Consider the following 24,780-nt stretch of genomic DNA (forward strand, 5'->3'; position numbering starts at 1 on the left):
GCATCATGGCAGTCTTGTGCCCAAAGGCTTGGTGATGAGAGATTCCAAACCTAATTCAGATCACACCAATGCCATCGAGATGCACTTTGGTAGAGAGAGAACCTGCTTCCAAATGATGTCCTGTGTGGGAGGAAGGTGCCAGTTAAGTAATGCTTGATATATTTCCAACCCATCTAACAAGGCCGGCACTACCTTTCCCTTATAGAACTTGCGTATTGAATGAAGCGTGAATTTTCCATCATATCACGTGCCTCATTTGGTGCCTTATCTGCATTCCTCACAAGGACCATAATGGCTTTTTTTTAAAAGCCGAAATGCACTATAGAATACACAATCTCTAGTTTCTTATTCTTCAACCACCAGTTAAGAGTACTTTAGTTTTCTTTTCGCTAATTACCAAATTATATTTATCGGCAAAACTGGCAAAAGGTGTAGATTATTCTCTGGAGGTCCATTCTCGTGCGATCAAATATAACAATATTTAACATATGCGATTTTTACACCAAAACATTGTGGAGTCGTGAGGGCTGCAGGAACTAAACATTCCCCCAAATCTGATTGATACAAGTTAAATAATAAGGGGGCTAAAATACAGCCTCGCCTTAATCCCCGAAAGATTTGGCAGCCTTTGTCAAAGCGCCATCCTCGTTTAGCCTGATGCGCAGGGTGGTATGGGAATAGAAACCGATCAAAATATTCAGAAGAGGGTGTGGGGGTAGTTGCCATGATTTCAGCCGGAGGGTTTCCCGAATGCAAGTGATAGATCTATGCTTGCTGCAAACATATCCTGGATTCCCTTCTTCTCCGTCACGTGCTGAAATGAATCAATAATGGTCCCTGGAAGGGTGGTCCCCACTCCCCTTCTAAGTCCCATTTACTATGGCTTTAGTATCCCTTCAGAAGGTCAGTTCCCTCAAAACCAAGTCAGCAAAAAAGTTGGCCTCCGCGTCCAATAACGCAATCGGGCTGTAATTGCGCGGGTCAAATTTGCTCCGCTTTTGATAAATTGGGATTACATGTGAATAGTGCCATGTTAATGGCAAGTGCCCATCTTTTAGAACCGTATTAAATAAAAACGGTTCTTTGTGATATTACCGCATTTTGAAGGTTGAACACCAAAAAGACCGATTTATCAAATCCCTGTTGTCTTAAGCCTCCATCCAACCCCTTCGGTTATTGGGAAGCCTAACCACCCAGTGTTACCTGTATTGTGTCTCTTTGTGACGCAAGTCAAACCTTGGAATTCTCCAGCCTCCTGGGATTGCAAAGCCTCCCCTGCTGCACTTGATGGCTCTGGTGTGGAAGTACCTGGTTGTGCGACAGTGAAATGCACCTATTGTAGTGTGAGAACGATGTATCTTTTTGATGGTGCTTAAGCGTCAGAGTCTTGTTTGTCCTCTCTTAATGATGATAATGATGTGTTATTTATATAGCGCCTTAATCCAAATCTCTTGTAGGGTGTGTGGAGTTCCTGCAGCAGCCCACCATGGCGTTTGTACGGCTGAACGAGGCAGTGTTCTTGGAGTCGGTGCTGGAGGTCCCCATCCCAGTGCGGTTCCTCTTCATTCTTCTGGGACCCACCCAGACCAACATGGACTACCATGAGATCGGCAGATCCATCTCCACCCTCATGTCTGACAAGGTATCGACGCTCACAGGTTCACTGCGGTGCGTGTTGGGAGGAATAAAGTGACACAGCGATGGACCTGTGTTTGCCTCAGATTGGGTGCCAGTGTGAGCTGCGCGCTTGCCGTAGGCCTGCCTATATCACATCGGCTCTGCTGCAGACTAGCTATTGTAAGCAGGGTATAATTGCTGAACATAGTTGAGGCGGGGGATGGTTATTCTCATTGAAGTATAGTTTGGTAATCAGAAGGTTGGATAAGTCTTAAGATAGGAGTGTTTTCAATGTTGAGTTCTCTATGCATATCTCATTTCTCAACTCTCATGCTGGACTTCCTTTGCATCTTGTACTCATGGTGGCCCTGAATCATGCTGTTCCCATCTTCATCTTGTATCCTGGCTTGCAACATGATGTATTACTACTGACTTCTGCAAATGAATTCACTCTCCCCTCTTGTTCTCCACTCTTTTGACTGCTAACTCTCTGTTCTCTCCTACTTTCCCTTCTCCCTTTTCCTATCTCCTCCCCTTACTTTCTTCTATGCACTTACTCTATCAGAATTTTCCCTGGACCTAGTATGATAGCAACCTCCTCGGTCGCTCCCCCATCCCCTTACTGTTCCTCCCCCCCTCCAGCACTATCTGAAATGTCGTCAGGCCTAGTATGATCGTCACTTGTTTTGTTCCTCCCCTCCCTTTCTGCACCCCTCTCCTTCACCTCTTGTTTTTCTCCAGCTGTACCAGAAATGTCGTCAGCCCTAGTACGGTAGTCGCCTGTCTGTTCCCATTTCCTTCCCACTCTCCCCCTCCCTTCCTTATCTAGGTCTTAGCTCTTGCACTATCTGAAATGTCGTCAGGCCGAGTACGATAGTTAATTTCACATTCTTACTGTTCATGGCCTGTAAGAATGACATTGTATTTTCCCTTGTTCCCTCCCTTGCCTTGAAGCGCTTTGAAGCACATTGTGTATAGGCGCTATATAAATACACTATCATATATCATATCATATGATCATATAGAAAGCACCAAAAAGAGGAACCAGCAATTTAAATAAACAAGCAAACGTTGAAAATGAATATATGGGATGCACACTCAAAACAGTAGTGAACTTGAAACTTGAAAAATATTCTACCATATGTGAACACTATTAAGAAGTGATTGCATGGTTTACACGCTCGTAATATTCAACTTGCAAAAATATAAAGCGAGGTTACCAATATTATGACGTTAAGATCCATTACAATAGTATGTAGACATACGCAAAATAGATTAACACATAAGATAACACATCAGATATAATAAAAACAAGAAAAAGTTAGAGCAAACAAAATTCACATATAAAATAATACCTTATTAGAAAGAAAGAAAACAGCAATGATGAGTTATCTACTTTAAGGAAAAGAAAATACAACAATGGAGGTTTTAGAACATCTGATTCTCTGCAGAGTTTCTGGATGAGAAAAGCCGGGTTCTCACAGAGCACAACATTGTAAATGGTGACCATGTCCTAAGAGGTAGCTGAGCGGCACCAGGTGTGTACGAACACAAGTTTCCAGTTTGTGAGAGTAGCAAACAGAGATCCACTGTGCATGAAGAGGGATTCCAGAAGATCTATTCTAATTTGTAGTAATCACGTAAAAATAAGTAAATAAAAAGCCTGTGATTAAAGCAGCCAGAAGCTATGTGCTCATTTCCAATCACAAAAGCCTAAAAGAACCCTTCAACATGAAAAAGATCTATAGAAATGTTAAAGTGCATGCACTTCTAAACCTTTTTCCACCATAGAAACACCTTTGCCAGTTGAAGGGCATATGTTTCAGAGCAGCATTCCCACGCTTGCATAACCAATATTACTGTTTTTAGGAGGGCACCAAACTTGGTATTCTTAGTGGCACAGAATATTCTTCTATGAAAGATAAGACATGAGGATTGAGAATTGTCTACTGATATTGAGGCTTTAAACAGCTTTACCCAAATTCCTTGCTAGTCTTTTGGGGGAAAAGAGAGATTAAATTAATTCCCCCTATCCAGCTCCATCTTGCTTTTAGCAAATGTATCCAGCTGACTCGACAGCCTTAGGAGAACCATCAGGGCTAAAAAGAAAGGACTAACAATATTGGTATTTTAGGGCTACGTTAGACAGTAAAATATTATTCTGCATCAATAATTAAATGATATATATGTAGATCAGTGTTAAAAAGAAGGTATAGGGAGGCCTTTAAAAATAATATGATCTATTTTAGAAATACCTGTTTTGAACCACTCACCAAAGAATAGTTTATGCACAATCTCTTCCGAAATTGTTATGTTGTATTTGACATGAGGGATAGATCACACTACCGGTAGCACAGATATCTTTCAAAGATCTGTAAATTAAAGGCAAGGATTAGCGATCTCTCAGGGAGAGACCACAAAGCAACATTAGATCCCTTTCATTCAGCAGAAGGTAAGCATTTGCCTCATAATAAACGGTTTGTGGTAGCTCTTAGAATTGGTACTTGGGAAGGTGTAATCTATAAATGGAAAGGATAAACTGTGGTAAAATTAATCATCCCTCCAAGGCCTCTATACTCCTTTACTCCTTTACGCCTTGAATTTAGATAGTGGGTCGTAGATGACTTCATATGGGCTTTGGATTGGTCCCAGCCTTTTTCTTTTTCGGCTCAGCTTTATTTTCGAACACTGAAGGACCTTTATTCCAAAGTGGAACATGATATGATAGGAATGATATGGCATTTATAATGCGCCAATACACAAGTGTTTCAAGGCGCGACAAGGCAAGGGAGGGGGAACAAGGGGAGGAAAGACAACGAGCCTACCAGGCCAGGTGACATTCAGATCGCGCAAGTGCATGGGATGGGGGAAAGAGAAAAGTGCGGGGAGGGGAGGGGGGACAGTGCAGTACATGGGAATAGAATAATAACAATAAGTAAAAGTAACGGCCAGCAGAGGGCAAGTGCAGAGGTAAGTGCAGACATCAGGTGTCAAGTGCTGGTAGTGGGACTGAAGGGATACAGAAACAGTCCCCAAGTGGGGGGGGGATGCCAGGCAGGCAGTGCAGGAGTGTGTGACTGGTGGGGGAGGGACCAGGGCCCAGGATCAGAGGGTGGTCAGGTAACCAGTGCAGATTCCGTTTCAGCCAGGGGGTCAGCAGGGGAGAGGAGGAGAAAAGGCAGAAGCAAAGAGAAAGGTTTTGAGGTGCTTCCGGAACCTGAGATGGTTCTCCTCAAGTTTCAGGGAGGCAGGGAGACTGTTCCAGAGGGAAGCCCCAGCCGAAGAAACAGATCTACCACCAACTCGTTGCTTGGAGATGCGACTGACCCGAGGGAGTTGGAGGCGGATGAGCGAAGTGCTCGAGAAGGAAGATATTTAGGAAGAGAGAGTTGAAGGTATTGAGGACCCAGGACCCTGAAGGCCTTGTGGACAATGCAGAGGGGTTTGAACTTGATTCTCGCTGCCACTGGGAGCCAGTGCAAAGATTTCAGGCCTGGAGAGATGCGATACCTGGGCTTGAAGCCAGGGACAAGTCTTGCAGTCCTGTTCTGGATGAGTTGCAGAGGGCGGAGAGTAGAGGAAGGCAGATTTAGAAAGAGGCTGTTGCAGTAGTCCAGCCTAGAGAGAACCAGAGCTTTGGAGACAGTGAGCTTCTGGGGGAAGGAGAGGAAAGGAAGAATACCTCTGAGGAGGTGTAGCTGGTAGTGAGACTTCTTAGAGACGTCGCAGATATGATGAGAGAAGGAGAGTGAGGAGTAAAAGATGACCCCAAGGTTTTTAACCTCACAGGTTGGAACAGGAGGAGGGTCAAGAGAGGTCGGCCAGAGAGCGACAGGAAAGGAGAGAGCGGGTGTGGCGATGAGGAGAATATCAGTCTTACTGGCATTAAGACAGAGGTCATTGGTGGCACACCACTCCTGGATAGCAGACAGACAGTCAGAGATGAGCGACGGAGAAGAGGTGGCCGAAGGTAGCCTAAAAATGAGCTGATGTTGGAAATGGTAATTTCTGGTCCACAAACCTTCGGAGTGACTAAAAGTAGAGAAATGTAATTGAGGGTGTGGACCTGAGGATGGCTGTGATGCGGGTGGACCAGATATATCTATATGATTTGGGTCACAAAAGTAATGAAAACTTCCAAGTTAATCTGCATCCATCCGGCGGAGTGACTAACATTTTCGCCAGATCTATTAAACCATATATAAAATGAAATATTTTATGAAGAGGTATTCATTACTTCTCCCCAGGGGGGAGCCACCCCCTTTGAGGCTAGGGAGGGGGCCGTTAGGGGACAAGGACTCCCATTCTCATGAGGAACTCTCTATATTGCCCAACATATCCGCATGTATGGCACTGCCTGCTGGCAAGAAGAATGTGACATCTTTATATTTGGCTGCAGGCAATGCTGGACTAAATCCACCAGAACAAGGAAAAGAGAATGGGCCTCATTACAAGTGTGCTGGTCTGGAAACAACAGTGCCGGTAAGGCTATGGGCACCGTTGTTTCCAGACCAGCACACTACTGGTTTGCCTGCCCGAGCTGCTGTGCCTACAGGGCTGACCATGCCGGGCACAGCGGTCATTGTACGCAAGCCACCACGGAAGTTCCGGCACCGTTAACAATGGTGCCGGTGCTTCCGTGGTCTCCATTCCCATAGAGACGATGCCGGGACTGCCGGGTTGTAATCCCCCGGTGTTACCGGGAAGTCAGGCGCCGGTAATTTATTCCGAGTCCAGCGGCAACCCGCCGGTAGCACCGGCAGGGTTACCGCCAGACTCGGAATGAGACCCAGTATCTCTTAAAACAAAATGTGTAATTAGCTGAGATTAGTGGAGGAAGGAGGAGGAGAGAGTATGGTACGCAGTCGCGCCTTGGAGAGGCGGAGAAGAATACAGTCACGGAGCCCACGTCTTTCGATTTGTCAAGCTACGCCAAAGTGAGACACAAGGAGGTCAGCAAGAACGGCAACGGAGAAAGCGCTGCCCGGGAAGCAAGGCGTATCCATGAGCTGCTGCTGGCGTGATCACAAATGTCTCGTGGTGGGTGAGATGCCTGCAGAACAATGCCAAAACCAATACAGCTGGGAGTGTTAGAAGCTCCCTATCGCCCGCCTCCACAGACAGCTGCAGCACCTGAAGGGAAACCGAGAATGAGATGCTGCAGTAAGCACAGAACCAGAAGGCCGACAACAGAGAAGAATACACGAGCGTGTGCGGAGTCTTGCAAAGTTCCTCAAAGTAGATAAAGGTATCGGGGAGCATGGGAAAAGCAGGAGGCCACCAGGGCAAGAGCATATGAAGCATACAACTTGTCCCAGCCATAAGGACGAGATACGGGGAATAAAGTTGCTTGATTATCAATGTGAAAGACTCCTAAAGCAAGTAACAAATAACCATGTCAGAAGAATAAAGAAGGACTAGAAACAATTACCCTGGGAAGAAGGGACAATCTCTTATGAACAAAGAGACAAATAGTGGGCAAAGCAAGGCCTAAGCAGGGCTTCTAAGGAAAATAAAATAAGGCTATCAATGGAGTCAGGTAACTCAAAAAAGAGCATAATAGAAAGACCCAGGTGCAGGTCAATCTAATAGGGGATCAAACCCCAGGACAAGTATCCAAGGATGAATGGAGAGACGGCATACCCTTAAAGAGGGATTACCAAGAGACCCCCAGATACATTAAGAAAGAGAATAACGGAGAGACTAAAGGAGTAGAGGAGTCTAAAAGGTGATACAGTCCCATGCAAAGCAATCAAGGATGAACTGAAAGACAGTGAAAGAATCATAAGTGGATATAAGAGTGTGAGAGACTAACTCAATACAAGCTGTAAACTACATACGCTTAAAGGAGGGCACGAAACTCAGAGGTGTTTTACAAGAGTTACAAAAGCTCATGGAGGAGATATCCAGAGCTTACCAAAGAAAATTGTATTAAACCCAAGTACAAGAAAGAGACATAGCCATACAGAGACTATCTGAATCTATGAGAAGCCCAAGAGAAGAAAGTCCTTTTCCTGGCTGTTATTTAAGTTGGTTAACCTAGTGGTATGGTCAGGTAGAGTTAGGTTTGGACTGAGGCCATTTTTACTTTGGAACTTCCTGACAACAGACAAGCAAACTTAGTTTCTTTAGATAGACAGCGTGATCCCTTTAGCAATAAGGAAATGTAGGCATTTTTACTTAAGATCATTAAAGAGAGTTTAAAATGTCCTCCTTCTTCTGATGCACCACAAGTCTCAAATCTAAGATATTTTTCCGTGTGGCAATCATTTCCTTTGAAAAAATGGGAGAGATGAACATTCTTTTCTTTTTGAAAATGATGGAGGATTCTTGCTTTCCTTCCATGAAAATGTGTTCAAGCTGTTTGTGTCTTAGAGAGCAATACAAGGTTGAGGGAAACCAGAAGAAGGTCTTCTTGCATGAATGCAGTGAGCATTTTGCAGTTCCAAGGGTGGATCAAAAGAAATACCTAATGTCTTTGGAATCTAATTCTCCATGAATAATATTGGGTCTACTCTGAGTGGAATTGCTGTTGGTTGGTTGCATATTTCAAAGCTATATAAGAGACATTTAGAGGTGGTTATGTAGCCTTAATACACGTGTTAGCTAGCAGAATTGGCCCTAACAGCCCACCAGCCAGTGCCAAAATAGACTCAAGCAAAGGGAGGTCCTACTGTTCCTGGCCATGCCCACTTTGAAGATTCTGAGATGTTGCCACTTCTCCCAGAGGGGAAAACCCTTTCCATGAGGCTGCTACCAGATAGTCCCACTGGAGGCGATACTCAGCGGGAGGATAGGAGCAGAGATGACTATCCAGGAAGAATGCAGTATTCCAACCATCCGCAACAGCCAAAACCCCCTTTCCATCCTATGCACTTCACCTCCGTAACCCGTTTACCACTGAGGCGAGGAAGGAACAAGTTACTTACCTGTAACTATTGTTCTCCAGCATGGGTCTGGCATGGATTCACATGCTCATGAATATTCCCGGTCATCAGGCTGGGAATCCTCGGTAAAAGAAAAAACTGTTTCACTTTCACTCTAAAACTGTATTCCTCCTCTAAACCAATGACTGTCCTCTGCATCTTACTGCCCCCATCCAATGACAGTCCTCTCCTTATGTCCCTCCTCTGGCAGCCATCTTCAGATTTGGTATGCACGTAAAGTGGCAGTATGACCAAGAAGACCCGCAAATGGGTTGGAGGGAGGGTTTGCATGTGAATCCATGCCAGACCCATGTTGGAGAACAATAGTTACAGGTAACTAACATGGTCCTTCTCCAGCATGGGGTCTGACATGGATTCACATGCTCATAAATAATGAATACACAGCAGTTCAACATTACACAACCACGAGAAGTGGCAAGGCTCAACAGAAGCAATTAACTCTTACCTCCGAAACAGACTCACCTCAAGCGAACAGGTTGCGTAGCACTGCTTGGCCGACTCTGAACTCCTCCCTGGAATCCCTCTCGATGCAGTAGAACCTCGTGAAGGTGTGCGTGGACCTCCACATAGCAGCCCTTCAAATGTCCAGCAGGGGCACACCAGACAGGAACGCCGTTGTTGCAGCATCTTTCTGGTGGAGTGGGCTCTCGGATGGCCCGGCAGCGGTCGGTTCGCCAACTGATGACAATGCATGATGCAGCCAGAGAGCCACCTTGAAATGGAAGCATTGGACAAGGCCTTCCCATTGTTCACAGGACCAAAGTTCACAAACGGTTGTGAAGTCATCCGAAAACCTTTTGTGCGTGTCAAGAACCCCGTGCCTCGAGCTATGTTGGAGCAGATGCCCACCACCTTATCGCCCGACGGAACTTGTCGTCCAGCGTGATCTTGTCCGTGAAGCTTCCGGACACCTGTATCTGCAATGGTGTCAAGCAGAACTTCGGATAGTTGATGGAGAATCCCAGATCCGTCAGTAGCTGGACGTTCGCCTCCGTGTGTCAGGTGGCCAACTGTCGCTAGCGGGCCCGGATGAGCCAGTCGTCGAGATATGGGTATACGTGTATACCCTGCAGGTGTAGATGGGCAGCCACCGGTGCCAGCCATTTTGTGAACATTCTGTTGGTCGACTTCAGTCTGAAAGGCAGGGCCTTGATCTGGTAGTGCTGGCTCTGCACTACCAAACTCAGAAATCTTCGATGTGTCTTCTGAATGGGGACGTGGAAATAGGTGTCCTCCAGGTCCAGTGACGTCAAGAAGTCTACTTCCTCCCGTTGGCCGAGTACATGCTGTAACATGACCATCCTGAACTTTTGGGACTTTAAGTACTTGTTGAGCTGTCGTAGATCTAGGATGGGCCTCTAGCCCCCTGTCTTCTTTCTGACCAGAAAGTATCTGGAATAGACTCCTGAGCCCCAGAGTCATTGGGGAACCAGCTCTATCGCTCCTTTCCGTAGCATGGCCGGTAGGAGCTGGGGGATTTGCTGCTCCTGACGGGACACCTGCTTTGAAACTCCACGGTGTGCCACTGGGCGAGAGCATCCAGCACCAATCTGTCAGCCGGCCGCCCACCTTGGTGCATGTGTGGAGGCCCGGCACCCCGGCCGGTTCGGGCCTGTTTCGGGGGCCGGTGTCCTGCCCTGTGGGCAACAGCGACACTGTCCTCCACTAGCGTAGGACTGGGAATGGCCTCTGTAAGCTTCCTGGGTTGTGGATTTGGAAAGGTTGACGGTAAGAAGAGGAGAAACCTTTGGAGGACCTGCTCGAGTTTCCCCTGGAGGAGTGAAAAGAAGAGCACTGCTGGTGGAGAGTGCCCAAGGAACGGGCCTTCTCCATGTCCTCCTTGATGGCCTGGCGGAACTCATCGACAACCTTCCCAAACAAGTTCTCCCCATCTAAGGACAGTCCAACACCTTCGCCTGGACTTCCTACTGCAAATTTGTGGCCTTCATCCAACCTTGCCGATTAAAACAGACACTGTTACCCATCTGCCAAAACCCTGTGTCGACGACATCCAACACCACTGTAATGGTGTGATCAGACGTAACTTCCCCCTCCTGGAAATGAGTGACAGCCTCCATCCTCTTATCATCTGGGAGGAACTCCAAAATAGGGCCCAACTTGTACTACAGCTCCCTGTCATACCTGCCCAGGATCAACAGCGCTTTGGCTGCTTTGATAGTGGACGCCGCGGTGTAAATCACCTTCCTTCCCATGGCATCCAACTTCTTTGCCTCGCTGTCCAGAGGGGCTGAATATGACAGGGGCGGGTTAGCCAACCGTTTCCTCGCAGCCGCTAATACCACCGAGCCTGGTGGTGGCTGTGACCTCGGGCACTTAGGTGCAGAGTCTGGCACCTGATACTTCTTCTCCAGCCTATCCCGTTTGGCTGGAGCCGTGCAAGGGTTCTTCGTGAGGGCCAAGCCCTCTTCCCATATGTCATCCAGAAGGGGAACCACCATCATTATCTTTCTCCTGGCCTCACGCCTCTGGTATAAGAAACCCTCCTTCCTGGTTTCTTCAGGCACAAGCTGAAACAGCTTGGATTAGTGGAATTACACCACCTTGTCTGGTGAGGACACCTAGGGTGGCGCATCCAAATGCAGAGACTTGCCCCCTCCTGCGACAATATCTTTGTCTTTGTCCGTAGTCATGGTGGTATCCATCCCCGTACCCATGTCTGGGTCTGCGGGTGGAGAAGGTGCCCAACGCGGATGCGGAGGCTGATATGGGAGCATTGGATGACACTTCCTCTTCTTTGTTGGAGGTGGAAGGGAGGCCTGGGGGACCACTGGAAACGGACATGGTGGCATCCGCTTCTGGATATCTAACACCATGGTGTGAAGGGTCGACAAAATGTCGAGAGACCCATCCCTTGACTGAGCTGGCAGAATCAGAAAATTAGGCCCTGCGCTGTCATCTGTCATCACCGTCATCCTCCTCTTCCACGTCCTCATGGACTGTGTGCAAGGACTCCTGGTCCTTGTCGTCTGTGGACGAGACCTCCATGGCTTGAGGCACGGCCTCAGAGGGGTGTTTCAGGCCTCCTCATCCCCTCTCCCCCCCCCTGTGGGGTTTGGGGCCTGAGCCGATTTCCCTCCTTTTGGCGTGCCAGCAGACTTTGCCAAAGTCACTGTGGCGGTTTCGCGCCAGGGGGCAAGGATACCTTCTGTGCTGCAGGGGCTACCTTCACAGGGTCAGCTCCCTTAATAATAATAATAACAATAATAATTTAGCATTTATATAGTGCTACGAACCCTCGGTTATCTGAGCGGTGCTTATTTCCCGTGGTGTGTGGTGCTCATTTATCGACCTCAGAAGGCTGACAGGCTGAGTTTGGCCCTGCTGGGATTCGAACCTGTGTTAGCAAGCTCTGCAAGGATGTCAAAGTGAGCGCTCTACTCGCTGTGCTATCGGACCGGACCTTAGCTGTCATGAGAGCAACTGCCACCAACTCTCTTGTCGATGAACTCTTAACCTGTGTCAATTGGGTCTGCTTGGGCAGTTCGGCCTTAATCTTCTGCTGTGTCTGCTGCTTTTCAGACTCCTCCCGCAGTTTAGCCAGGGTAGATGATTTCCTTTTTGAGGAGGGGCTCGATTGCCAGCTGGCAATGGAAGTGGAGGGTGATGTCAATTGCACCCTATCCACCTTGGGACCCGCTTCTGCGTCAACCCTGGTGGCACAGACTTGTGGATCTTGGTCTTGTCTTGGGACCCACGGATGAGGCACCCTCAAAGGACTTAGAAGACCACTCCTCGGAACGGCGGTCCTGGGTGAGGCATGACCCTGCTCGGGGCATCGGGCAGAGGCCTTAGCGTTCAGCCACTCTGCCAGTCTACTGTGCCTGTCCCTTGTTGTCTTCTTGTAGAAGCCAAGGCAATACTCGCACACCACCTCCTTATGGTCTGGGTGTAGGCAGTAGAGGCATTGTAGGTGTTTGTCTTCCACAAACACGTTTCATAGTGCGCACATGGTGAAGGGCTTGAAGAGGGACCTTCCCTCCTTCTCCTCTATCGTGGTCGGAGGGCACAAAGTGGCCTTCTGGAAACTTCGACGATATTTGCCTTGTGGGGTGCCGAAATTCACTGACAACGGATCCCCGCTGTCGGAAGATGGAGAAAAGAGCACACAGGCTCTTTTTGGAACAAAAATCGAAACGTTATCCGTCTAAAACACAAAACAACGTAGAAGTACCTCGCACAGCAAACTCTGGGCATCCCAACACTGGAGCGTGCAGTAAAAATCTGAAGATGGCTGCCAGAGGAGGGGCTTAGGGAGAGGGCTGTCATTGGATAGGGCAGTATGACTCAGAGGACATTGATTGGTTTAAAGGATAAATATAGTTTGTCAGTGAAAGTTTATTCTTTTACCGATGATTCCCAACCTGACGACAGGGAATATTCATGAGCATATGAATCCATGCCAGACTCCATGCTGGAGAAGAGTAGGGACTGCCTTAAAGGAATGCATAGTAACAACAGTACTGGGAGGATGAGGAGCATAGTCGACCCAACAGAGATCTATAGTAAAGGTAATGGGACTAAGAAGAGTCAGGTCTACCTAAGGGAGAACTCTCAGGGAAATACTGGGAAGAGGAGGAAGTGCTGAGGTATGAAATGCACTCCTCAAAACACTATTGAGCAGTCTAGTGTTTCAAGAATTCCTATTGGCCAAGGCCTATACAAAATAGAAGAGGGAAAACCAGGAAGAGAGAGACGCCTTCCGATAGAGGAAACGCAGGTGTGGGGAATGCTCAAGTTGTCGGCGAACAGAAGAGGCTACAGAACCAGGGTTTACCAGGACTACAGGGGTGCTCCCAATTGTTCCAACGTGGAAGGACCATCCGGCCAGAGGGAGAAGCAGCAGTCCAGGCAGGTGAAGCCAAGGGACAGCGCGGTCGAGAGGAGATCCATTTGCTGTCATGGACCAAACGCTGCAGAGACGCTGTAGCACGCTGGAGAAGGGAAGAAGACCACAATAGCCCGAAACTGAAGTTGAAAGACCCAGAGACTGACCAAAACCTATTGGGAAAGACCCTAAAGGTACAGGAGTGACCGGGTCGGTTGATAGGGGCAGAAGGAAGCAGTGGTATACCCTAACCCAGCCAATCAGAGAGAGAAAGGAAACCCCTGGGAACAAAGCTAATTTCCCAAACACCCAAGGAAAAAAAAAACAAGAAAGACTGGTCTGTGACCCGCACCCAATAATGAACATCACTATCAGTCATCTTCATAGTCGCAGTACTTGGCAGGATAGGGAACCAGGTCTGCCAGAGAGAAGTGAGAAAGGAAATATACGGGTCGGGGACCCCCATCTACAAAACTGAGAAATGCCAAGGGAAAGAGTACATTGCCCCTGTTGTTGTGAACTGTATTAAAGAGCCTGAGATAGGCCTGGGGAAAGGGGACATTACCGCTGGCATTGTGAAATTTATTAAAGTGCCTGAGAGAAGTCCTGTGGAAGGGAGACATTACCGCTGGCATTGTGAACTGTATTAAAGAGCCCGAGAGAAGTCCTGGGGAAGGGGGACATTAACGCTGGTGTTGTGAACTGTATTAAAGAGCCCGAGATAAGTCCTGGGGAAAGGAGACATTACCGCTGGCATTGTGAACTGTATTAAAGTGCCTGAGAGAAGTCCTGTGGAAGGGAGACATTACCGCTGGCACTGTGAACTGTATTAAAGAGCCCGAGAGAAGTCTTGGGGAAAGGATACATTGCCCCTGGCGTTGTGAACTGTATAAAAGAGCCCGAGAGAAGTCCTGGGGAAGGGAGACATTACCAGTGGCATTGTGAACTGTATTAAAGAGCCCGAGAGAAGTCCTGGGGAAGGGAGAAATTACCACTGGCATTGTGAACTGTATTAAAGTGCCTGAGAGAAGTCCTGTGGAAGGGAGACATTACCGCTGGCATTGTGAACTGTATTAAAGAGCCCGAGAGAAGTCTTGGGGAAAGGATACATTGCCCCTGGCGTTGTGAACTGTATTAAAGAGCCCGAGAGAAGTCCTGGGGAAGGGGGACATTAACGCTGGTGTTTTGAACTGTATTAAAGAGCCCGAGATAAGTCCTGGGGAAAGGAGACATTACCGCTGGCATTGTGAACTGTATTAAAGTGCCTGAGAGAAGTCCTGTGGAAGGGAGACATTACCGCTGGCATTGTGAACTGTATTAAAGAGCCCGAGAGAAGTCTTGGGGAAAGGATACATTGCCCCTGGCGTTGTGAACTGTTTTAAAGAGCCTGAGAGAAGTCCTGCGGAAGGGAGACATTACCGCTGGCATTGTGAACTGTATTAAAGTGCCTGAGAGAAGTCCTGGGGAAGGGAGACATTACCGCTGGCATTGTGAACTGTATTAAAGTGCCCGAGAGAAGTCCTGGGGAAGGGGGACATTACCGCTGGTGTTTTGAACTGCAAAGTGAGCCTGAGAGAGGGCCAGGTGAAGGGAGACATTCCCCCTGGCGTTGAGAACTGTGAAGGTAGCCTGAGAAAAAGGACAGGGGAAGGGAGTCATTCTCCTGGCAGTGTAAATACAATGAGAGCAAGATACTTGGAGAAGTGAGGCATTCTCCAGGAACCCAATAATGAAGAAAGAACCATGGGCAATAAGGAATGTTGATGTCTGAATTGGTAATTTTGCCGACTGTGTTGCAGCTGGCAGAATTGCAGCCAGCGGAATTACAATTGGCAGAATTACCACCGGTTGGCTGGTGGTAACGGTAATTCTGCCGGATAACAGCAGAATTATAGCCGAGGGTAGACTGTTTCGGTGCAATTACCATTACCGTCGAAGGTGTGTGCACGCTCTTGACAGGTTGTAATGCGGCAGAAATTCCGCGGCACACCACGGCAGTAACGATAAATGCGCTGGGCCGGAATTACCATCGTTCTCGCAATGACCCCCAAAGTAAGCACGCTTTAGGAAACTGGCATGTTTATTAGGAGTCAAGAAATGTTGTGTCGAGACTAGGAACATTTCAGATGCTTTGCTGTTTACAGCAATGTATGTGCAAATGGCAAAATATTTCACAAGTTAAGGCAATTGCACAATGTGTGTATAAGATATTTACAGAGGTTATTGTTGGGTATAGTGTACTGCTCTCTTTGATGACTGTGACATGCTTTGTGTTATGCTTTTGCATATGACTTTGTTGACGCTTTCTGTGATTAAACCCTAGTGTCTAGGGTCCAAGGTCTTCAGTGGTCTAGAAGTAGTAGATGGCGTGAAGGGGAGGCCGAGATTCATCAGGATTTAAATATGTATTTCATAATGCAGTTCCTATTAGTGTGTCAACACACAGTTTCACTGTTTAAAATGGCATCCAAGTGTGATTGAAGTGTGAGGTTGCTGGTGTTACTGGATGTTACTTTCACATTTTGGGAGTGTGTGTTCCATGCAGTATTGTGTAAAAGAGCAGAGCTCAGTGGTACCTTTGTGGCAGACAGGCTGTGTGATTTTACTATCCTATTGTCAGTGGCCGTGGCACCTGGATGAGTCACATGTGTGCTGGGGAAGGACCAACCCTGGTCCAAATGTAGATCGATGGTCCCCAAGTGTGGCATGCCTGGCATCAGTGTTTCCATTTGGTAGATGGTGTGTGTTCTGGTGTGGTTGTTGAGAGTGCGTGCCACCACTCCACACAGTGGCGTCCCGAGCGGGGGCTGCACAGGGGAGAAGCTGCCCCCCCTGCGGCTCTTTTAAGAGCCAGACCGGGACATCTCTCCCGTTCGGCACCTCGATCAGGGTGGTCAACAGGAAAGGCGTCCCGCTGGCAGGGCAATGTGTGCCGAGCAACTGCTGCTCAGCAGGCTCATTGTCGCTCATTGTCCTGCCAGGACACCTTATCCTTTCCAAACGGGAGAGGTGTTCTGCTGCCAGGACAATGCCCCGAGGATCTCCCGCTGAGGCCCTCTCACGTTGCTCTGTGTGAACATAGCATTACAATGTGAGCCATTAGGCACAGATGGGAGGGTGGGGGGTCTATTAGCAGGGACATGTTTTCCCTTTAGAAATGTGAATAGGAGGGAGTGATCAGAAGTGAGAAGGGTGCATAATGCTGCATGCTTTTGAAATAATTACTATGTCTTTAAAACCGAAGGGGGATTTGTTAGGCTCACATCAATCTGCATGATGCTATTGTGACTTTGCATGCAGGATGGGGAGAATACACTAAAGCCATACGCTTATTGATCAACATATTTCAATGCACATAGTGTATAGTTAGTGTACTATGGAAGGCTAGTTTATTATGTAATGTGCTTTGATTCCATGGCATTGCTATAAAAAAGTATTATTTAAGCACATGAAATGCAAAGCAAAACCTTAATAAATATCTATATCAACTAAACCTGGGAAGATGTGTGCAGTTGCTTAAATTGTCCACATCCCGGTTTCATCATTTAACCAAAGTACGTGATCTTGGGCAAATCATTTAATCGAGCTGCGTCGTATCTACGGCTCTGTAAGTGATTCACGTCATAGCTTATGTTAATATATCATGCTATTATTAAAAAAAGCCTAATGACTATAGAGTTGCTCCATAACTAACAATAGTGCAATTTCGGTATTTTGCACCACACAGTTATTTGCCACTTGGCTGACTTATGGCAACTTATTCTAAAGTCGCTTCTATGGTACCTCCAAGTATCAAAGACTAATGATGCTCCTTGCAATGTCCTTTTCTGTGAAGTCACTTCTGTTGGTGCAACCATATAATAATTAGAAAGTTTGCATGTATTTTGCCTCAGAGGGCCTGGACAGAGCTCTAATAGACCAGTTTCCTGCATCTGCAATGATCCTGCAGTTTTATTCTGTTCGTTATGTGTTAAAATGCCATCTACCACTAATGTTACCTAAAAAGTAGATTGGGGCGGGGGTGGGCAGTTTGGGGGTGCACATGAGACCGTATGAAATTGCGCGCACTGCATTTAAGGGAGAAAAGTAGCTGGACTTTTTATGGCTCGGCCCCGCTCTTGCAATGGTGGATACTCCCCTAACCCCATGGCCCGTGTGGTCCTGTCGTGTGAGGAGCATGAGCTGACATGGGTCCAAGCCCCGGTGTGATTTAGGAAGAATTCCGGGAGTTTCCTTCGCTGTGGTGATCACTGCACCGGTAGGGAGGTCGGGTGCGGCTGCAGATATACTTTTGTTTTCCTGCTGCGTCTGTGTGGTGTGTATGATCTGTGTATGTGTGCCAAACAATGTCGCGAGTTCATATGCTTGGAGTTGTGCTTGGCATGGTATTTGGGCATGAGGCCTCCGTTTTCCCTATCTCCTTGTTGTGGTGTGGGGAGGTTTTCGTTTTCCTGGAAGGTGTGCTGAGTAGGAGAATGTGGTGTGGTTGTTGTGGGAGGAAAGGAGATGTGTTGTGTCTAGTGCAAGTGAGTGTGGTGTTTGGGATGATGTGTTTCTGAGGAAAGCAGATGTGTTGTGTCACATGCGAGTGAGTGTGGTGTTTGGGATTATGTATGTGTGAGGAAAGGAGATGTGTTGTGTTACATGTGAGTGAGTGTGGTGTTTGGGATGATGTGTGGTGAGGAAAGGAGATGTGTTATGTCATATGTGAGTGAGTGTGGTGTTTGGGATGATGTGTGTGTGAGGAAAGGAGATGTGTTATGTCATATGTGAGTGAGTGTGGTGTTTGGGATTATGTATGTGTGAGGAAAGGAGATGTGTTATGTCATATGTAAGTGAGTGTGATGTTTGGGATGATGTGTGGTGAGGAAAGGAGATGTGTTATGTCATATGTGAGTGAGTGTGGTGTTTGGGATGATGTGTGTGTGAGGAAAGGAGATGTGTTATGTCATATGTGAGTGAGTGTGGTGTTTGGGATTATGTATGTGTGAGGAAAGGAGATGTGTTGTGTTACATGTGAGTGAGTGTGGTGTTTGGGATGATGTGTTTCTGAGGAAAGCAGATGTGTTGTGTCACATGCGAGTGAGTGTGGTGTTTGGATTGATGCATGTGTAAGGAAAGGAGGTGTGTTATGTCATGCGAGTGAGTGTAGTGTTTGGGTTGATGTGTGTGTGTGTGTGTGTGTGTGTGCGTGTGTGTGTGTGTGTGTGTGAGGAAAGGAGATGTGTTATGTCATATGTGAGTGAGTGTGATGTTTGGGATGATGTGTGGTGAGGAAAGGAGATGTGTTGTGTTACATGCAAGTGAGTGTGGTGTTTGGGATGATGTGTGGTGAGGAAAGGAGATGTGTTGTGTTACATGCAAGTGAGTGTGGTGTTTGGGTTGATGGGTGTGTGAGGAAAGGAGATGTGCTGTGTTACATGCAAGTGAGTGTGGTGTTTGGCTTGATGGGTGTGTGAGGAAAGGAGATGTGCTGTGTTACATGAAAGTGAGTGTGGTGTTTGGGTTCATGGGTGTGTGAGGAAAGGAGATGTGCTGTGTTACATGAAAGTGAGTGTGGTGTTTGGGTTCATGTGTGTGCGAGGCAAGGAGATGTGTTATGTCATATGTGAGTGGATGTGGTGTTTGGGTTGATGTGTGGTGAGGAAAGGAGATGTGTTATGTCCTTTTGCTTATCGTGATGGTCACTTTCAATAGAGATGGAATGCTGAGAATGTTGGAATACTAAGTGAGTGCTACGAATGAGTGTTCCATGTAGTGTCTTTTGGGGGCTGAGTCGAATGTGTGAGGTGGATGGCGGGTGTCCCTTGCACTTACAGAATGTATAAGGCTTGGGCATTGACTGTAACTTATGTAAAGTGGAATAAAACCTTAAAAATTAACCCTCCATCTCCTTTCCTCACACATATCTGAACCCAAACACAACACTCACTCAGCCACCACAACAGATTGTCCTTTATTGCTCTCTAGTTCTTGATGAGTCTTTCCCCTGCACTCTCTTCTTACTGTCTAGTATTGACTTGTCTTTCTTCAATCTGACTGTAGTGTCCATCTACTGTATCTTCTTTATTTAAAATTCCTTTCTCTGTCACACATGACTACCGTTTGGCTCTTACTCACTTTCTGTTACTAATGTCTGTCTTCTCTACCCTCTTTTATTGATCTGTGCTTGATCACCATACTGTCTTTCCCGATTTCTCTCTTTTGAATTGTCCTTCTTCGCTCTCCTTCACTGTAGGGTCTTTCTTGTTTGCTCTCAACTATTGAGTTGTCCTTCTTTGGTCTCTGTGAATGTAGTGTCTTTATCCATTACTCTCTATTAGTGACTTGTCCCTTCTTTCTATCACTGCAGTGTCTTTTTCCTTTGCTTTTTATTACTGACTTGTCCTTCTTCACTCTCTATCACAGAACTGTCCTTCCCATGTATCGTGTTTGTGTAAAATGGCATTCCCTCATCCCAAGTGTGACTAAATGACCACCTCTCTCAGCTTTTCCACGAGGTAGCCTACATGGCCGACGACCGACAAGATCTCCTCAATGCCATCAATGAGTTTCTAGACTGCAGCATTGTGATCCCACCATCTGAGGTGGAGGGGAAGGACCTCCTTAAATCCATTGCTTCCTTCCAGAAAGATCTTCTGCAGAAGAGGAAAGAGAGGGAGACCCGGAGATCCATAAAGATGGGCATCATTCAGGAAACCAAAGGTAACACTAATAATATTGCTCACTGTGACTGTAGTGCACACCACCTGTCTCTTGGCACTCAAATAAGGAGGCAGTAGTGTTCACGTGTGCAGACAATTCTGATATTTAATTGCCTACAAACCAAGTTAACAGTACCACATAAGGCATCTGCATTGCTCCATAAAACCGTGATGCAACTCTCAAAAGTAGAAAAGTTTGAAGATCCACATGACACCCTCTTGGAGAAACCAAACAACGGTAGTGGGGATTACACTCAACCCACCTGCTAAGTATAAAGAATGTGACTCCCAGTGTTTCCCCTGCAAAGCATATACTTATGTTCATTCTTCCATTCCCCAGAAAATTGTGATGCCAGTCTCAATGATCTCATACCAGTGTTGCGTTTGTTAGAAAAGTTGTCATGTTGGTTTTTCCGTTACCCCAGAAAATTCCTATGCTAGTTTCACACTACCTCTCAAGAATTAACATGCCGGCATTGTCCAGGTGAAGCTCATTACCCCCAGAAAAGTGGCCCATGCAGATGCACATTGCCATCAACATTTCCCACACATTGTATGGCCTTGTGTGAGGGGCACCTGTGAGCCAGATTCCATCCCGCTCTTTCCACTGAATTCACAATCCAGAATAGGTTTTTCTGCCAAATAAATAGGCTTAGCCAGGACAAGTGCATCATAAGTGCCACAGCATACCCTAAAGTGCATGCAAGAGTGCAGAAGCAAAATGAAGGTCATGAGATCCAATGCCCCTCCACCAGGAAATCTGACGAGTAATAAAACTGACCTTGAAGGGTAATCGAGCGGTGACTTGAGGTTCCACAGAACATCCATAACAAGTGTCACTTCTCAAGATCACAATAGTTTAGAGGTTTAATCTGAAGGATGATGGAAACAGGAGAGCTATTTACTCTTCAATGATGACGTTTGATTGGAACATCATTGTATCCGTTTGGTGATGCGGCCATAGCTTTTAAGACATGAACCAATAATAAAGTCAAAAAATTGACTGAAAGAACTGAATTTGAGATATCTACCCAGAGAAGCTGAGGAAGAGAGATAAGTGTGACTCCGCAGCCCAGGATCCGGCCAAGTCACAGTGGAGTATTGGCCGCAAGCCAAGATCATCGTTCCGGAGCTGCCCATCTGCCCTGAGAACTCTCTCTCCCGGATCTGAGCTTACACCTTTTTTCACCCTATATATTCAGATTTGACCCAACATAAAGAACGTAGGCGTCTGGTAGAAGTTTGACCTCTCACTCACCTCTCATGATCTAAGTAGTCAGGCCTGTCTTCTTCAAGATCCTTGGGCTCAAGACACGGCCTCATTTTGTGTCAACTGTGAGTGAGTTCTTCTGGTTGGAACTCTTTCCATCTCATGGGTAGTCTACTGCGCGAGTCTCAATGCAGGCCTATGCAGGATGCTTCTCTCGTCTCCATGTTGCACAAAATGGCATGGTTAGGCTCATCTTCTGCGATCTGAAAAGAGACGGCATCTTACACCTCAGGACTGCTTTGCACCGGGTTGGCCAGAGCTAGAATTGTGTTTCGCTTGGTCCACCACACATGGTTTGGTCCGCTGGACCTATCTAACAAGTTATATAGATACGTTCCAATCCAAGACCTATGCTCTCAGACTTTAGAGCACCTTGTTGTTCCCGCAGTCTACTATGTTTGGGAATCCTCATGCGGTGAGACTCTATTGCATAACAGAAGAGACAGACTAAAGTCTAAATATTTTAGGTTCCAAGCATCCACGATTTCAAGCAAATTATTGTTTTAATTTCAATCTATCCAGGCTCCTTATGCCTTCAGGCAAGCTTTATCCCTGGGCTTTCATCTTCCTTTAAACATAAACACTTCAGACAAAATCTGAGCAAAATGTTTACTTTGTTGATGTTCTTAAGCAAATGTCTTTGTAGCCCTTTGACTGAGCAAACATCACCCCAGGAACCGTGAGCATGGGTCACGCCAAGTGGCTCAACCTCTCTGGCAATTAGAATGCACTCCAGGCCAACAAATGTCATTCATGCAGTGGCGGTACGGGGTAAGGTAAGCTGAAGCACGTTTCTGGAAAAGAGCTGTCCACATTTCTTGCTTAGTGGAGGCTTTGGTAGCTGGAGTCAAGTCCCTGCTTATAGCCCAGGGAAGCTTCAGGCAGCTCTGGAGATGCATGGGGGCAGGTTAGGAAGGAATCTAGTAGAATCCTGCCCTGACACTATTCCTTACCCCTTAGCAGGGGTAGACCTTGGGCAGAACTGGGATCTCTCGGCAGAAATAGTTTTACAAGATTACATACTATTATAAACCATGGAATGCTGAGGTGGCTCGTCCACTGGGACAATCACTGAGCTATACGAGCCGGTATAGCTGGAAAATTCCTGACTAGCCCACAGATTGTTCAATGCTCTTACACCCCTTGCACTCCCTGCTGCCACCTGCACCACCCTCCTTAAAATCAGCCTTCTTCCCAGGCCCACTTACCTATACTCCCAGTGCCCTCTGCTGCTCACAAACTCGAACAGGTACCTGGACTTACAGCTCTTGCTCAGTGCTTCCTCCACACAGGCCTGGTGGGACCTTGTTGAGGTTCGAGAGAGCCACAGCCAACTCCTTGAATCTTCCTAGTTTGATTTGCAAAAAGAAGGGTACGCTACATCCGATTCCCCACACCCACCCATGTGGATTATTCTAAAATTACATTAGCCACCATGCTTGGCCAATAGACATGAATTATATTAGCTTTATTAACCCTGCCCTTGCACGACCATGCCATAATTTATGGATCTGTAAACCTCTTTAAACGCCCTAGCTGCGCTCCGGCCTTATGCTTTCACATTCCAATGTTTTTCATTTGTCTCTTTTAGATTTAAACAGAACATCCTTCTCCCATTGGGTGTAATGTTCTAATAGCAGTGATGCCCCCTCCCTCGGGCCATTACCAGGTGGTAACACCCCTCAGCCTTTGTTAAATGCTCCCGCTCTGCCCAAGCCTTTAACTTGGTTTTGCCCTCAGAATGCAGAATTATTTAGTATGTGAGGAAATTGTTGGAATATAGTTCATTGAGTATAGGGGGGCAGTGTGGCTTCATCCTAGTGAGGTGAGTGTTGGCACAGAGTGCAGAGATCCTTGGGCTGGAGGGTCTTCATTCATAGGAAGGGAGTCTTGGTATATAATGTTGGGAGGCTGGGGGCACTGTGCTTCATTCCATTGAGGCGAGCGTGGGCACATAGCGCAGGGATCCTTGGGTCAGAGGGTCTTCATTCGAAGGATGGGAGTCTTGCTGGGGGGTTAGCGGAACTGTGCATCATTCCATTGAGGCGAGCGTGGGCTTCATAGGAAGGGAGTCTGGGTATATAATGCAGAGAGGCTATTGGCACTGTGCTTCATTCCACTGAGGAGAGCATGGGCACAGAGTGCAGAGATCCTTGGGCTGAAGGGTCTTCATTCATAGGAAGGGAGTCTTGGTATATAATGCAGGGAGGCTGCGGGCACTGTGCTTCATTCCATTGAGGCGAGCATGGGCACAGAGGGCAGAGATCCTTGGGCTGAAGGGTCTTCATTCATAGGAAGGGAGTCTTGGTATATAATGTTGAGAGGCTGGGGGCACTGTGCTTCATTCCATTGAGGCGAGCGTGGGCACACAGCGCAGGGATCCTTGGGTCAGAGGGTCTTCATTCGAAGGATGGGAGTCTTGCTGGGGGGTTAGCGGAACTGTGCATCACTCCATTGAGGCGAGCGTGGGCTTCATAGGAAGGGAGTCTGGGTATATAATGCAGAGAGGCTTTTGGCACTGTGCTTCATTCCACTGAGGAGAGCATGGGCACAGAGTGCAGAGATCCTTGGGCTGGAGGGTCTTCATTCATAGGAAGGGAGTCTTGGTATATAATGCAGGGAGGCTGCGGGCACTGTGCTTCATTCCATTGAGGCGAGCGTGGGCATAGAATGCAGGGCTACTGGGGTTGCCCTCACCTGTAGTACCGCACCACATTATTCACTCTGTCTTCTTCTTTCTCCCCAGAGACATGTGCAGTGAAGGCAGAAGATGAAGAGGGACGCGAGGCTGAAGGGGACCCTCTGAAGCGGACGGGCATCGTTTTTGGAGGTCTTGTGAAGGACATAAGGCGCCGATATCCCAAATATCTCAGTGACATCACGGACGCTCTAAATAGCCAATGCCTTGCGGCTGTGTGTTTCATCTACTTCGCAGCGCTGTCTCCAGCCATCACCTTCGGGGGGCTGCTGGGTAAGCTGTGGGGATGGCTCGTCGCCTCCCCACTTCCTGTTGTTAGACAGAATCACCTATTCTAAGATTGCAGGTGGGAAATCACAAGTTCACCGAAAATGCTGCAAAGTTATTATTATCCTCATCATTATACCCCTGAGCGTGACATTGTAGTGTAGCTGCATGGCTGCCACTGCCCTCAAACATGGACTCCCAACTCTGGCAGATACTGTGTCTCTGAGGGTGAGAGAATCAGCCAAGTGTTGGTTGGGGCGGTGGGGAGGGTGAGCCCATGTATTGATTTCAAGAAGTAGGAGTTTGTATAGTGGGGGACATAGCATAGATAGACCCACACTTTGAAGGCAGTGCATGGAGGTGGGCGAGGAATTTGGCAGGTTGAAGAGGGAAAGGGCTATCATGCTGTAGCATTAGTTCCTAGAGGTCGC

General features: G+C 47.2%; 1 protein-coding gene across 2 annotated transcripts in view; it reads left to right on the forward strand.

Annotated features, from left to right (window-relative positions):
• SLC4A3 (solute carrier family 4 member 3) overlaps positions 1–24,780 on the forward strand; it is a 660,038-nt gene that overhangs the window by 465,570 nt on the left and 169,688 nt on the right. For both annotated transcript variants that reach the window (XM_069616955.1, XM_069616956.1), the window contains 3 exons: positions 1,458–1,642; positions 19,899–20,115; positions 24,131–24,355. In XM_069616955.1, the coding sequence (XP_069473056.1) occupies positions 1,458–1,642; positions 19,899–20,115; positions 24,131–24,355 (627 nt within the window). The remainder of the gene's footprint in view (positions 1–1,457; positions 1,643–19,898; positions 20,116–24,130; positions 24,356–24,780) is intronic.

This window comes from Ambystoma mexicanum, chromosome 9 (assembly GCF_040938575.1).
Source record: "Ambystoma mexicanum isolate Mex_15411 chromosome 9, UKY_AmexF1_1, whole genome shotgun sequence".
Lineage (NCBI taxonomy): Eukaryota > Metazoa > Chordata > Amphibia > Caudata > Ambystomatidae > Ambystoma > Ambystoma mexicanum.